The sequence below is a fragment of the Azolla caroliniana genome, unplaced genomic scaffold (genome assembly GCF_043228905.1).
Source record: "Azolla caroliniana isolate FFs.n. ecotype wild unplaced genomic scaffold, voAzoCaro1.0.p SCAF_14, whole genome shotgun sequence".
NCBI lineage: Eukaryota > Viridiplantae > Streptophyta > Polypodiopsida > Salviniales > Salviniaceae > Azolla > Azolla caroliniana.
The window spans coordinates 20161139-20177294 of record NW_028230449.1 but is presented as its reverse complement, the minus strand read 5'-3'; the positions used below and the strand labels follow the sequence as shown (position 1 = coordinate 20177294).

General features: G+C 36.2%; 2 protein-coding genes across 2 annotated transcripts; both read left to right on the top strand.

The window, feature by feature from the left end:
• Positions 1–1426: 1426 nt before the first annotated feature.
• Positions 1427–9357, top strand: LOC147855824 (apoptosis inhibitor 5-like protein API5). Its single transcript, XM_087330118.1, has 16 exons — positions 1427–1808; positions 2752–2913; positions 4462–4561; positions 6244–6309; positions 6392–6474; positions 6553–6627; positions 6710–6859; positions 6944–7009; positions 7096–7161; positions 7262–7372; positions 7462–7551; positions 7632–7738; positions 8119–8233; positions 8317–8382; positions 8469–8572; positions 8710–9357. The coding sequence occupies exons 1-16, from the start codon at positions 1728–1730 to the stop codon at positions 8888–8890; spliced, it is 1623 nt and encodes a 540-aa protein (XP_087186244.1). The 5' UTR covers positions 1427–1727; the 3' UTR covers positions 8891–9357.
• Positions 9358–12658: 3301 nt separating this feature from the next.
• Positions 12659–15663, top strand: LOC147855823 (uncharacterized). The gene is made up of 2 exons (XM_087329978.1): positions 12659–15255; positions 15367–15663. Exons 1-2 carry the CDS (start codon positions 12706–12708, stop codon positions 15400–15402), a joined length of 2586 nt encoding a protein of 861 aa, XP_087186104.1. The 5' UTR covers positions 12659–12705; the 3' UTR covers positions 15403–15663.
• The last annotated feature ends 493 nt before the right edge of the window (positions 15664–16156 follow it).

Genomic DNA, 16156 nt, shown 5'->3' with positions numbered 1-16156 from the left:
GTGAGTTTATACCAAGGCGTATCTTTAATTAAAAAAATAAATTATTTGGATACAAGAATGAAATATCTTAGTATCTTTGATTTGACTTAATAACAACAGTGGAGCACATAGTGGTTGGATAGACCAATTACCAAATGAAACAAATATGCTCAAGTGATAAACTATTACGAGGCTATGAACATTAGGTAATAGGTTCCACTTTTCCTAACCCACACGCCAAATTCGTGTATCGAACTCACGACCTCAGAAACGTCCCATAACCCTATCATATATCTCTACTTTCTGATCCCCCTTTGAATTGGCCATAATTTGAATGTAAAATACTAATTCGATATGTGGGTTCGATTGAAACCTCTTCAGTCTAGGCAAGGCAACCATAATTCTACAATCAGTCATCACTGAATGAGCACGTTAGGTTAGTAGCCGTGGCGTGCCACTGTTTGTGGTGAGAAAGAGCCACATCATCATCATCTTGTTCTTGTTCTTGTACTTTCTTTTTCTTTTTTTCGTAAGTGTATGTTTATATTAAAACAACATGACAATACAAAAAAACCTTGCTATCAAAACTTCTTCAAAAGTAGTGATGTGGCAAGGGCAACCTTCTAAGGTGTTGCAATACAAAATGACATAAATGTAACTCATATGGGGACAAAGTTCCCATACAACATAATTGTGGAAACTGCCAAATCATCTTTCCTCTTATCCTGCACATTTGTTGAGATACTCTAGAAAGCCCATCAAATAAGAAACCATTCCGCAAGTTCCAAATATACCGCATGCCCAAAGTACCTCAAATAATCAAACACATACTTATACGCTGGGGTTGGTAAAACTCTATCACCTTCAATGAAAACCCATTGAGAAGGTGATAAAACATTTCCAGTTAATGACCCCCACAGTTGTGATATAAATATCCATATACTTTTAGTAACATGGCAAGATATAAATCTGTGTCGAGAATCTTCATCAATCGTCATAGTACAAAAGACACATGTTGAGGGTCTTCTTGTTCTTCTGCTTCTTTCTTCTTTCTTCTTCTTCTTCTTCATTTAGCTTGGTTTCATGCGAAGAGGCCTTGTGAAGGGTATTTTGGGAGTTTCGAAAAATAGGGGGCAAATATGTAAGTAAATGGAAAATTGTTTCGCTCGGCTATATAAATCTGTGTCGAGAATCTTCATCAATCGTCGTGGTACAGAAGACACATGTTGAGGGTCTTCTTGTTCTTCTACTTCTTTCTTCTTTCTTCTTCTTCTTCTTCTTCTTCATTTTGCTTGGTTTCATGCGAAGAGGCCTTGTGGAGGGTATTTTGGGAGTTTCGAAAAAGAAGGGGCAAATATGTAAATAAATGGAAAATTGTTTCGCTCGGCTATATAACAGAAAGCTGCGTGATCGAGCGAGGGCTTCTTCTTCTTCTTCTTCTTCTTCTTCGATTTCCCTGTCACTGTTCTGCAGACGATTCAAGGAGCTCTCTCTAATATCGACGCTGTGGCGATGGCAGACCTTTCTTAGCTCTGAACTCCTCGTATCCATCTCCATCTTCTTCTCCATCATCATCTTCTTCTTCTTCATCATCTTCTTCTTTGTCAGCATTTGATTCCCCTCCACCAAGCAGAAGAGATACAGCGCCGAGCTTCTCCACATAACAACAAATCTTGACAGTCTACCTCTTTAAGCTTCTTCGCGAAGAAAAGGACCAGTTTCCTGCATCTGTTTCTCAAGCTTTCTCCATGGCTCAACCTGACGAAGTTGCGGTGGTAGAGAAGTTGTATGAATTCGGCCAGCGCCTCGCAGAAACTTCTGGAACCAAGGTAAAGTCAGAAAAAGTTCTCTCTGTATTTTCTTTTCTGCTTTTTTAACCAACAGGAAAACTGTCTCTCAGAGCCTTAACATTCGAAGATGGTTTTATAAGGAGTTCTTAAAAAATCTCCTCTCCTTGTATAATCACTCCTTTTGTGAAGGAAAGTAGATGTAATTTGCAAATAATTTATTCAGGATTTTGGATGCAGACGAATTATGAGGTCATGAGATCTCCTTCATTTGAAATGCCTTTTTTGCATTCGTGAATATGATACAGAAGTTTTCTGCATTCTTGTATCCAAAACACACACACACACACACAGACAGATCATGCTGTTCAATGAAAAAAACGTTTTTCAAACATGTCCATTGCATTTAGGAATGTTTCTCAAGGCCCATAAATGCCTTCATGAGAATGCCGTTTTATGATGGAGAAAGCTTTATATTCCAATTATTTCTTCTCAGTTTGTATGCATACTGCTTTCGCAAAAGCTCTGCCTATTTTAAAATGCCCTTCTTATTGTGAAGGAAATTGGACACTCTGCAAAACAGTTCTCTACTCTATGTACTCATGTCATTATTTTCCTATGTTTTCTTGTTTTACTTCCGAATTTCCAAGGAAACTAGAAAATTAAACTGTAGCGTCCTAGAAATAGCTGTACTATTCATAAAGGCTTCTGCTTAAACAGTTGGGAATTCGAAATTTCTGCATGTTTAGGTGGTTATTTAAAGCTTTTCTGAGAAGGAAATTCTATTTTGTGGAGTTTTGGATTCTCTGCAAAGAATTCCTGTGCTTTCATAATATATTACTGAAATGATCAGTTTGCATTTCTTTGGTGTTATCTCAACGTGGCCACATGAGATTATAATAGAAGCAAAATGTATGTTTAGATCTTGCTTATTCGTTGTTTGAACTATAATTTCTTACTTATCCGTGATATGATTAAATTACAGGATGAGAGCGACTATGTTGGCATTATTTCAGCAGCCAAAGGGAGTAGCAAATCTAAGCAGCTTGCTGCACAGCTTATTCCACGTTTCTTCAAACACTTCCCGAATCTTTCATCAGAAGCTATCAATGCACAACTGGATTTATGCGAAGAAGATGAGCTGGGGGTGAGTTGTTTTTTTCTTTGCTCGGATGCTTTTCCTTTACTCGAAAGAAAGCAGATGATGATGGTCTTGGCCCCGTAAACATTGAGGTGGAAAATGCCAGATGGATGGCCTCAGTGTCAATGGACATGAAAAATTTCAAGAGCAAGCTCTTGTATGGTGAATTAGATACCATAATCCATGCTTTATCAAAGGTGGTCGAAGCAAAGTCCCTAATTATGCATTCACATTGCAATTGAGAATAAGTATTTGACTTTTTTGTTAAGAATGCATGAGAGTTGTTGGAAGTGACCCAAGAAAAAGCAAAGCGACTAAGCATTTCTTTGAATTTAGGATCGAGAAAACCTTTATTCGTTGTCAGAATAAGTATGGGTATTTGTTAAGATATATAAGATTTGTCAGAAGAGATCAAAGAAACATCGTCCATTGCTTTCTCAATGTCATTCTGATATTTCCCATGCATATATTACTGGAGAATGATGGAGCTGTTTCCTAATACAATCATCAGCATAAAGTCTTCTCTTTTCAGAATGAATCATTGCCTTCTGTTCAATGGAAGAAACACACACATTTTGTGGTTTAGGGATGTATTTGGAGGTGCTACTTATTATAGTTGCAAAGTGTTCTTCATGCTAAAGGAATCTTGAGGAAAAAGTTCAGTATATGAGATGATCTCTTGTGGCGAAGATCTGTAGATCTGTTGTGTTTCTATCTCTCTTATTTGTCACTCATCCTAATGAGCTGCAGTAGGTATTGGCAAGAAAATCTGAAGGTTCTGATTGAAAGCTGTAACTGTAGTGCAACTAAAGTATTTTCCGTTCATCTGAGATCATGAACAACTGCCAGTTGGATTTTGGCACCCTAAGACAGAACACAAATCTGTCTTTCTTCAAGGGATTCTGATTACATACATTTTTCAGCAGTAGGTACTATATATTAGATCACAATACAACTACTGTCTCTAATCTGGGCTTCAGAATTAGTGAGTGAATATAAAGATATACTTCAGCAGGGTTCAACCAGTGTCAGAATTTATTGAACTATTCTCCTATGCTCCAAACTGCAGTGGGGTCAGGGAACTAGCGAGTTAGTAAATGAAGTCCTAACCAACATCTGACAACAATGTCTGTTCATTGGTATGATTTGATGGATTTTTGACATCGAAGATGTTCGTTGCATTATATCCAGGCAGATGGTTGCTATGCTCTTTTCTGTTCCAACAATAATCCCTTTTTTGCATAACCACTTTATATTTCAAATTTGGGTCTGGGAGTATCAAATAATTATTAATATATAGAGTGAGTTTTGCATCACCGTTTTTGTTCCATTAGACATTAACCAGGCTGATCTTTAAAAGTTTTGTAGACATTTAAGCTAGCACTTATTTTCTGTATTGGAAGACAGGTTCTCCAAATCCCATTTCATTTATTGTCATATTGCTGAATGCCAGCAAGTATTTTCTTTAACTTCAAATTCCCCCTCTTATTCACTCCAGGGAGGTGTATAATGTAGCAACGAAACATTTTCTCATGTTGATCAAGTTTTATGCAGATAAGAGTACAGGCGATTCGTGGCCTACCGTTGCTTTGCAAAGATACTCCTCGACATTTACCAAAAATAGCTGATGTACTGGGACAATTACTGCTTGCAGGTGTGCTGAGTTCGAAATGTAGTGTTACTTAAGTTAATGTTGTGTATAATGTTTAGTTTGTTGATTATTATTGTGGCATTGATTGAAGGTTCTCATTCTATTAAAAATACTGCGTTGAGAATTTCATGTTCTTGTGTCCTTGAATGGACATTAGTAACGGTATTCTATAAAACTTATGAAATAAAATTCAAGCATGTTACTTGTAACCAAGTATCAATTACATCAAAGGTGGTTTCAAGCTGCAGTAAATAAATCAACATATTATGCAAGAAATACCAGCTCATTTTCTAAAATTGAAACAAAATGATTTTTCAAGTAAACTAGTATATGATCTTATGAATTTTAATTTGAGTATATGCATGAAACTGTAGTGTATAAATCTACATAATATGCAAGAAATAACTGCTTTGCCATTTTCTAAAATTGAAACAAAATGGTTTTTCAAGTAAACTAGTATATGATCTTATGAATTTTAATTTGAGTGTAAGCATGAACCTGTAGTGTATAAATCTACATAATATGCAAGAAATAACTGCTTTGCTGTTTTGTAAAATTGAAGCAATTGTTTTCAAATAAACTAGTTTATGATCTTATTAATTTTAATTTGAGTGTGCATGAAGTTTAATTCTAACTTCAATTAGTAAGTAGATAATCTGGTTATTTATTAGGTATACCCTTTTTTTACACGTATACACCAGAAATGATCTATTTTGTTTTGTATGTAGCTGGAAACTCCAAGGGAAAATGGAAATGAGGGAAATTGTTTCGAAAGTCAGAAAGAAGATGGGAGTATTAAACTTTTTGTAGTTTTACAGAACAAAATATCTCTCTCCATCATGGCGTTTTAATTTATGATACCCATTTATCAATAAGTAATTGACAAAGTGGGAAACTTCAGGAGTTTTAAGTTACGGGTCTAGCATAGAAGCCAATGATGATAAATTTAGAGATAAGTAGGGAAAGATTAGAAGGAATAGCAAAAATTTCCACGTTAGAGAGAAATAAGTTAGCATGGACTTCTGAATAATATAGAGATATAGAAGGCAAAAAGAGTTTTTGTTCTTGTAGAATTTCAAATTGCTGGAAATCCACGGCAACCAATGATTAAGAGATGATGGCAAAGGTTGGGGAAGTGATTATGAAAATGAATAAGATGCTTTTATTTTTCTATGGGCAGAGGACGTTGTTGGTGCTCGATTCTTGCAGAGAAGAGAATGTTGTCCAAGTTTTAAGATTTACATTCACAGTAAATAAAAATGAGTTACTATGTGTAGTAGCCTTAGGAAACACATTTAAAAAGTAACCTCATTTATTGTTTTAAAACTTGGCATTGAAAATTTGTGTCGCACTGAATAGCATGAGAAACATTTATCTGGTTTTCTATGGTTTTCTACCCTTTTATCTTCATCTTGGACTCCTGTAAAGGCTCTCTCCTGGCATCATGGTGGCAAAGATTATGTTGTTTAAATTTATCCATATGAGTTTGTTGTTTGGATTAATTATATGCTATTTGCATGAATTGATTTTATTACAATCTATGGAAATCTCTATGAGTACTGATCTCAAAGTAAAACTCTGACAGAAGTGTTCATAGATTGCTGTTTAAAAAGAAATTTATAAAAGAAATGTCTTGTAGTTTTGATTAATCGTCTGACAAATAGAATACTTTTGGTTTTGTTTAGAGGAAAGCTTGGAGAAAGATGCTGTGCAGAAAGCGTTGATGTCGCTTCTTCGGCAAGATGTAAAAGGTATCGTGGATTGGTTTGGTTCAATGGTTACATCTATAAAGTTAATTCCTTTAAAATTAATTTAAGAATTTGGTCTTGTCAGCATCTTTGACGACACTGTTTGAGCACATTGAGAAATCTGATGAGAATATTCGGGATAAAGTTCTTATTTTCTTGAAGGATAAGGTAAAAATGGTGCTAACATTTCACAATACAGTATGATAATTCGTTTTTAGCATTCTGTGTGAATCTTTGTGTGAACAGGTATTCCCTTTGAAAGGAGAGTTGCTGAAACCCCAAGAAGAAATGGAAAGACATATTACTGACCTTATAAAAAAGGTAAAAACGTATTCTCAAGGCTTGTGTTCTGCATTTCTCTATAATTGCACGGCTCAACTTGTTTGATGCCTTGTTTTTTCAGTGCCTACAAGATGTCACAGGGGCAGAATTCAAGATGTTTATGGATTTCTTAAGAAGTCTTTCTATATTTGGGGAGAAGGCATCTCCCGAGCGAATCCAAGAGTTACTTGAAGTTGTAGAGGGTCAAGCAGATTTAGATGCTCAGTTCAATGTAAGAAAATTATCTTAAAAAAGCTTATGCATCATTTGGCATCTTCATTAAGAAAATTTGATGAGTATTATTTTACTTTTCCAGGTTTCTGATACAGATCACATAGACAGGCTTATGTCTTGCTTATACTTGGCTATTCCAATTTATATGGTAGATATCATTATTACATTCACCTCATTCTATCCTTAGACTATTGTTTACATAGTAACTACAAAATATACGTGTATCACTTTCAGAGGGGAGCCTCAAATAGCAAGTTTCTAAATTATATCAACAAAAATTTGCTCCCGGTATTTGATAAGGTCTGCAATGTTAACTTTCAAATTGTAAATTGCGATATTTTTTAACGCTAGTTTTTTGCTATATGTGAGATTTTATTGTATTGATTGGGCGTTATTTCAGCTATCGGAGGAGAAAAAGCTTGATTTATTAAAGAATATTGCAGAAAGCTCTCCTCACATAACTGCACAAGATGCAAGGCACTTACTTCCATCTATTTTACAGCTCTTAAAGGTATACATGGGCTGTAAAAACCATCCTTTCTCAATTTTGTGCATGTTGCTATGCTGCCTGTTTATGTTCTGAAGCACCTTTTTTGACAGACGTACATGCCTAAAAAGAAAACAATTGATGAATTTAACTACACATTTGTGGAGTGTCTTCTGTATACTTTCCATCAACTTGCAAATAAGGTAAGCATAATGGTCATATCATACAAGAATCATGAATGCATTTGAGAACCAGTCCTTAAGCATCATATGTCTTTTGTCAGACACCCAATACAACCAACAGCTTATGTGGGTACAAGATTGTGACGGGTCAACCATCTGATAGATTAGGAGAAGATTTCTCTGAATTATTCAAAGATTTTACAGAGAGGTATGTAGTTACTGTAGAGTCAAGCTTATCAGGCACTTTTTACCAACTACACGAAAATATAATAACATGTCTACCTTGGTTGAATAGATTAGGAAAAGACTTTGAGATCTCCCATGTTTTTGTTTATTCCCTCAGATACCTGTAACGTTTGTCATTTCCCCTAATACTGTGTATCAACCCTTCAAAGAGAGAAGAACAGGATGAACTAAGCATATAATTGTTCAGATAACTCATATTCATGCTCTTTTAGGGGTTGACCATGGTGTTTAGGAAAATAGTGAAAACTCAGGGGTATTTTGAGGAGGCACGAAAACTCAGGTGTATATAAGACATTTTCCCAATATAATTATCTTGCAAACACATTTTACTTTTTCCATTAGGTTGACTATAGTTGAAGAATTGGCTAAAGCTACCAACAAAAAGCTGACGCAAGGTGTTGGTGAGTTTGGAAAGGCCATGTCTGCTGCTAAGGATGAGGCAACAAAGATTGATGTGGTAATCCTGATTTGTCACTTCAGTTCACTAAGTATAAGACACTAGTTGTAACTGGCTTCGTATTAATTACCTTAAATATGCAGAGAGCTAAACAAGCGAAGACATTGTCTGGAATGAGGACTTGCAATAATATTCTATCATTGACAAAGGTAAGTTCAACATTTAAAAGATAAAGACGTTTGGGACTCTCAAATTACTAGGGGATTAACAAGGCCATTGCACAAAAAAATGTCAGCCACTACACCAGAAAGCTCCAACATTCATTGGTGATCAAAGGATCAATTTATCATGGAAAGAAGCTGCCAAACTGTCGCCATTGGCCACTACAACAAACGGAAGGTAAGCAGTTCAAACCGACATCAGGAAGTATAATTATTCCAAATAGTTTTTATTTCTATATATAATATCTTAACAAATTTCGAGTATATTTTCTTGTTTTCTTCAAATTATTGATCTGTTTGTATGCATATTTATAGCAAACGAGAAACCTCAGGACCAGAGAATGGAGCTAATGTAAAGAGAGTGCGTAGTGGTGATGCTCCTCCATCTCTAGTAAACCGTGCATTAGCTGGACTATCTCGTGGGGATAGAGGATCATCATATAGAGGTTCCAGAGGTGGTAGAAGGGGTCGAGGGAGAGGTCGTGGATTTTGGTGAAATTGGGTTGAGTAAAATTATCTTTTATATTTGCTTTCTTCCTCTCAGCATTTAAAGGATATATATGCCCATGTAACAACTGCACAAGCATGTCTTTTGAGATGTGGAGCGTCCAAAAGAATTTTTATGTATATGGAGAGGAGTTTTGGGTCTATGTTTCACACTTTTGCAGTATTACGGGTAAGAAGATCTTTAATTTCTCATTGGCAGAGCTGACGTATAATTTTCTTAAGTAAATGCCAAGCAAGAAGAGAAGAACGTGGAACATCAGACTGAACTATTACGTGGAACCTGTGCAGTCTAAAACATTTCAGGAGAAAGACTGTATCCCTGCTTTGTTTCAAGGATGGTTAAAACGACAAGAGCTTACTAATGTTTGCTGCATTTTCTTAGTTTATGGGAAGATTGTATTATTACTTAATCAATTACTTAGCAAAACTAATGTTAGGGTTTTATCTGTTTTCTTATTTGCACCTTACTTACCATACATCTCTTGTTATCATTCTTTGCTTTTCTTATGAATTAGTTATGTTTGTTTTACTGTTTTATTTATTTGATTACAAAATGTGAGACATTTTTTACAAAAAAGCTGCAAAACGGCTGTTAGGGTTTGCTGGAGTTATCGTATGTGAAGTTAAATGATGGTTTACTGTAGTCTTGTTTGTGAAGTTCTTTCCATTTTAAATCGATGGTTAAGAAAGCTCTAAATGACCATCATGTCAAGTTCTAAATGACTTTCATGCACAGAAAGTAGTTGACTGACAAATGACAAGTTTAACCATTTGCACCGACTTTGGAAGGTAATAAATAATGAAATCATTGATATGAGGGGCTCAAAAGATTTATAACTTTCCAGTAATGTATAAATAATAGACATCCAATTTTTTAGCATACATGATATCTTTGGTGCTTTTGTGATCTCTCTTGTATTTTTTTGGGTATTTTAGTGAGATCTATTTGATCATGTCAACTATATTTGAGAATCATTGATATGAGGGGCTCAAAAGATTTATAACTTTCCAGTAATGTATAAATAATAGACATCCAATTTTTTAGCATACATGATATCTTTGGTGCTTTTGTTAAATCTCTTGTATTTTTTTGGGTATTTTAGTGAGATCTATTTGATCATGTCAACTATATTTGAGTGAATGCACATTGCATATGCGTTAATGGATGTCATGTGTGCTACAATTGTTGTTGTCGTTGAATTGAAAAAGCCACATGTAGAAGCAAACTGTGTTTAAATTCACATTTGGTAAAATTTTGGAGAGTGCTATACATGCATGCATACTTTGTTATCAAGGTTACAATACCCTATATTCAAGACTAGTCTTGGGGACAACTAAAAGTTAGGGTTCCCATGGGCAGCCGATTTAGATGAGCAAAGTTATGTTTGTTGCAAAAGTGTCAAGGGGAACTTGACACCTATCCATGTGGGTGAAAAGTTAAGATGTATCCAAATATATGCATTCTCCCCATTCGTTTTTCCTGAATATATACAAACCAAAAAAACGATAGCTTTTATTAATACATATGTACTCATTCATACATCGTACTTATATTAAATGTCCGACATACATGTTGATAGTGTAACACATGAGTGCCTTACCTTGAACTTCGAATGTTGTTCAAGAGCCATTGAATTTACGTTTGTCTTGATGTCCTTTTGGTTAACTGCCATATTTAAATGTTTTGTGAAACAAAAGAAAATTTCAAGATTGTTTGATTTTAAACTACAATGAGTTGCTAGAGTTTGCATTCATGCTAATGTTGTGATTACGTGCACTTGATGCATGCTTTTCACTTAAAGAGATTCACCTACCGTCCTTGGAAATAAGTGTTTCTTTTTTCATAAGCTTCATTCTATTATGATTCAAAGGCATCAAGAGTACATATACTCTTGACTTAGGTATATTATTCTCGAAATTGTTTCATTACACTTGAGCACATACCAATCTCTTTGTCATGATAATGAAGAGATGATACATTACCTACAATGGCCACTATTTTGTCAAGCTAATACATGCTTTTGAATCATGTGTCATAAAACTTGAACCATGTAAACTACCAAAACCATGGAAATATATTAATTTATAACTTATGCAAAGATGAAGTCGATTATGATTTACCCTCTTAGACATAGCAAAAAATGTAAGGTTCAAGCTTGATATGAATGCATGTAATACAAAATGGAATTGTGTCAATGTACAAAGACAACGATATTTCCTTATATACTAGGGAATGTCATTCTCATGTGGCAATTTGGTTGTTATTGTTCAAACCTTGATCAACCATTGACATGAAGACTAGCGTGTATACGATTCAAACAACTCTAGAGTAATTGACATCTCTATAAAGTAGGAAGCCGAGTTATTTTAAACATAGTATAATAGTAAACAATCAACATGAAGTCCTAACTAAGCTTTCTCAAACGATCTTAGAAACAATCATTTTCATTCATCAACCTAGATATTTAGTTTTCTTTTGTTGAATATTATGTTTAGTCAATGGAGCAAAATCCTCTTAGCATACAACTTGACATAAGAAAGTGATTGCATACATGTAAATATTAAATGGTGTATCAGCATTGGGTAGCACAAAGCATAAAACTGCCATTCCTTTGGCTGGGTTGTCTACGTGAGTTGAAACCTAGGTTTGACCACTCCTCGTTGGTCGTGTCCTCATCAATGATCCAAACTTGCATACTACGTGGTTATAGAAGGGTCGACCACGATAAGTAGTGATAAGCACTAACGGGGCGGGTTACTTGGCCTTGGGTTGAAGAGGCTTGACACGTATGTGGGTTCAGTAACTCTTGTATATAACAGGTGCACCTCTTCAAAGTTGTATTTGGGAATAACATTACCCACATGGGTGGAGTCTAACACGAGAGTGGTTTCCGGTGCATTCTAGGTCGGCTATTTAGGGTGTGGGGGATTATATCGTGGTGGAGATGGGGATGGAGGTGTGAGAGTGCTACCGACATGACATGCATGCAATCGGTGCGGGTACTTGTGATGCAGAAGGATCCGAATCTTGTTATGAGGAATGCAGATCTAGGGAGTCGGTATATAGCTCCTTCACCAGGCCACACTTCTACAGGGGCTAGGGGCTAGGGGCTAGGGGCTATGCTATACCACACAGAAAGCGATATAACTTTGAGATATATATACATTATATGTACATATCAATAATCATATCATAACATATCATATCATATTCATATTATGTGAATGTGTGTGGAGTGTGGCATTTCACATGACAAGAAGGAAGCTTTGTTTTTTGCTTTGTATTTTGGGAAGGCATGGGTTTTGCATGGCAACTGTTGGGGACCCAAAAATCAAAAGAAAAAAATTTCATCCAAATGATAATGATATGATGAAGAAAATATGTACATACATACATATTTGATATATGGTGATTCATGCCTTCTCTCTATCTCAGAGAATGTCATCATCATCCTCATCCTCATGCTCATCCATGGCCATGGATTTACAGAACAGAGAAGCCAACGGTCAGGTCAGTACACACATTAACATTTGCCTCTTCCTTCCTGTTTATTATGGCCATGGATTTTCTATATCCGATCCCAGAAGATAATCAAGATGCCCTGTTTTTTGCTTTTCTTTTTGTCTTTACTCTATCTTCCTTTCGGCCCTTCCCGCTCCCTCTCTTTCTCCCTCTCTCTCTCCCTCTCTCTGTGAAACAACAGAGTAGTAGATAAATCGTCTCGTTACCACTGTGGAAAAAAGTCCCCTCCTTTTGCTTCTTTATTCTTATGTTAAATTTCTTTTTCCCATTCCTGATTCATCATGGAAACACCACTAACCCGCTATGAAGAAGATCCTTGGAGATTCTCTGCCTTTATATCTGCAACTATGGAGATTCTTTTGCTTTTCATGTTACTTGTTTCTTTATCTCTTTCCCTGGTTATGTCATTCCTGGTGAAGATCTCGGGGTTGGACCCTCCTTGCACATTTATGAGATGCTCGCACAGATCCCTCCATTGTGACCATTTTTTAAAATCAGACAACGAAAAGAAAAACATTGTTAGCCCTTTTTGCTACAAGGGCCTCTCTTTTTCCCGCAATGGCACCATCGCTCACGATAGATTTTTGGTTAAAGATGGGCATGGCAATGTAAAGGAGGCTAAAAATAGTGGAAATGATGTGGTCCGTTCCAATGCATGTAGTAGACATTGCATAGAAGACCGCCCTATAAGTAGAGGAATTGATGTAGGTCCACCTCAAAATGATGTGGGTTTACTTCAAAGTGAAGGCCATGATATCTGTTTTCATGTCCATGATGTGGGTACCCTTCAGATAGATAACCAAGATGTGGGTTCGCTTCATAACAATGACCATGATATGGATTCACATGAAAATTATAAGCGACAACCAGGTTCTGATGAACATAATATGGGTTTGCTTTTAAAAAAGGGTCCCCAAGATGAGGGTTTTTATGGGTGTGATGTGGGTTTAATTGGTAATGATGGTCAAGAAATGGATTTTGAGGAATGTATTGTGGCCTCGCCTCAAAATGATGGCCAAGTCTTGGCTTCCTATGGACATGATGTGGATTCACTTCAAAATAGTGATGCCCAAGATGTCAGTTTTTATGGCCATGATGTGGGCTCCCTTGAAATCAATGACCGCAAAGTAAGGTTTGAGGGACATGAAATGGGCCCACTTCAAAATGATTCTTGTAGTCCAAAAAAACAATCTCATGAAAACGAGAGACAATTGGAGTGTTTGAAGAGGGAAGAACTTAACTACATGCCTTCTAAGGATGATAAAATTCATCGAGACTCTAGAAGGTTGGGACGTGTGAAAATGTACATTCAAAGGGATTCCTCAAAATTATTAGATCGTGGCCCCATTCATGTGAATGATGCTTTGGAGATAGAATCATTTAGTGATGATGGTAGGGCTGATGCTTCTTCATACCATGATGGAACTTGGAGTGGTGTTGATGATGATATGAGTGAAGAACTATTTGAGATTCCATTGCTTCTTTGTGGGTTGGATCAGACGAGCAAGTCTGAAACGTTCTCACAACCATCTTCACAATGCTTTGGTGATGATATATTCGTGAAGAGAACGGAAGAAATAGATAGTTTGGGTAATGGCGAAGATGCCGTGGAGAAAAAGGAAGTAAGTTTGTCTTTCGATGCCCTGCTTAAAGAAAAGCATGATAATGTACAAAAGAGGACATCAGAACTTGTAGAAAAGGGCGTTTTCTCTTTGGAAGTTCAAGAGAAAGATGAGAATCATCTTGTGGATGATGACTATGGTGAGGAAGGTTTAAATTCCTTGAAAGAGGCTCTGAAGGTAGAAAGAGCAACATTAGCTTCTTTAGAAGCTGAGCTCGAGAATGAAAGAAATGCATCGGCGATCGCCACTAGTGAAGCAATGGCCATGATATCTCGTCTTCAAGAAGAGAAATCGGCTATGCAAATGGAGGTAGCACAACTACAAAGAATGTTTGAGGAGAAAGCGAATTATGATGGCGAGGCCATCACATTCTTGAAAGAAAGCCTTCTGAAAAGAGAGAGGGAGAACCTTGCGTTAGAGAAGGAAATAGAACTCTATAAGGAAAGGCTTTTTGCACAAGTGGTTCGTAATAGGTTGATCATGCATTCCCCAAAGAATTTGTTGACATACAACAAGATTAATGAGAAAGCGGAGCTGGTTTCTATAGTGGACAATCTTGAAGTGTGCTCTAGAGAAGTTAATAGTGTTTTCAGTGGCTGTGACAATAACATACAACACATTCTTGAACGCTTATGGTTATTAGAAGAACAACTCCAAACTCTCCATGAGAATGATGAAGAGATTATCCGAAAGAGGGGTCTAAAATCATATAAAACTCAAGGTGAATGTTATGAAATGAATACCGAGTTATGGGATTTTAAGGCTTCTTTGATCAGCCATAAAAGTAGTGGGCGGGAGGAAGATCTAAATGAAGGATCTTTACCTATTCATGATAAATATGAGGTGCACTCTGCCTTACCTGTTGAGGAGAAAAGTAAGTGTGATGATCGAGGATATGATAATGTGGCACTCTATATAGTCAAAGAATCACTTGGTCAGGGGGAATATCTAGGATCTGGATCAGATTATATGGATTCGAGTATAGATAATAATCACAAGGAAACGAACGTGGCTCAACAACTTATATCGAGGCTAGAAGCTCTCGAGACGGACCGAAGTATTGTTAGAGATGTGACGTGTTTGTTGAAGCACCGAGATGTTGAGACTACACTCCTTCAGGAGATATGTCGGCACTTACGGAAGCTACGGATTTGTGGTTTCATGAAAGGTTATGTCAGTACCTTAATCGGAGATTTATCATTTGAGAAGGTACGTATGTCAATATGTCTATTGTGTATGTATGCATGCATGCATGCATGTGCTGTTTCCCAAAGTCTCTCTGTAAGTTTTGATGCTTGAACTTTGGGTTAATGGGAACAGGGTGCATCAAAAAAGCGAAGATGGTCCATTGGGTAAGCACAGCTTGTAGATAGTTGCTCAAATCAAAGTAAAAAGACTGCATAGAAATAATTTGATTGATTTTACCGTGTGAGGTAACTAGGTAGCTAGCAATGCTGGTTATTAGTATCAACACGCAAAAAGAGTTAATAGACAATATCACATATCCAATGTAAAAGTAGCATAGAAAATAGAAAATGTAATAATATAATTCAATGCGTATAGTTTTAGATGTCCATGCTTGACTCAAGGTTATTTTTCCAAGGTGCAAAGATCAAAATTTTGTTCTCCCTAACTACCATCTTCAATGATCGCCTTTTGTGGCTAAGATTATCTTTAAAATATGGTAATTGTGTAGTAGCATCAATGCATGCTCAATTTTTTGTAAACATGCAAGGTCTTGGCAGCACGGTGTTTTTATCCTAGGCTTAATCCAGGCAATATGCCAGGAACAAACAGTGACTATGCCTCTCCATTTGAAAAATCTTCTCTTTGATGCTCAACACATGCACACATTGTAAAGCAGTTTTCAAACAATTTAAAACAGTTAATGGTCTTTATGCAATTGGTAGAACTAAACATATGCTTAAAGAAAACACAAACAATTATATATCTCCAGAACAATCTGATCAATCAAATATGCTGAAAATTTTGGAGAATAGATATTGATGTAATGTTAAATAAAATAATGCAATTTATGAGCAATATCATCTTTGTAGATGGCAAAGAAGAGCAAATCAAAAGGTTCTAGACAAAGATAATTGACTCAATA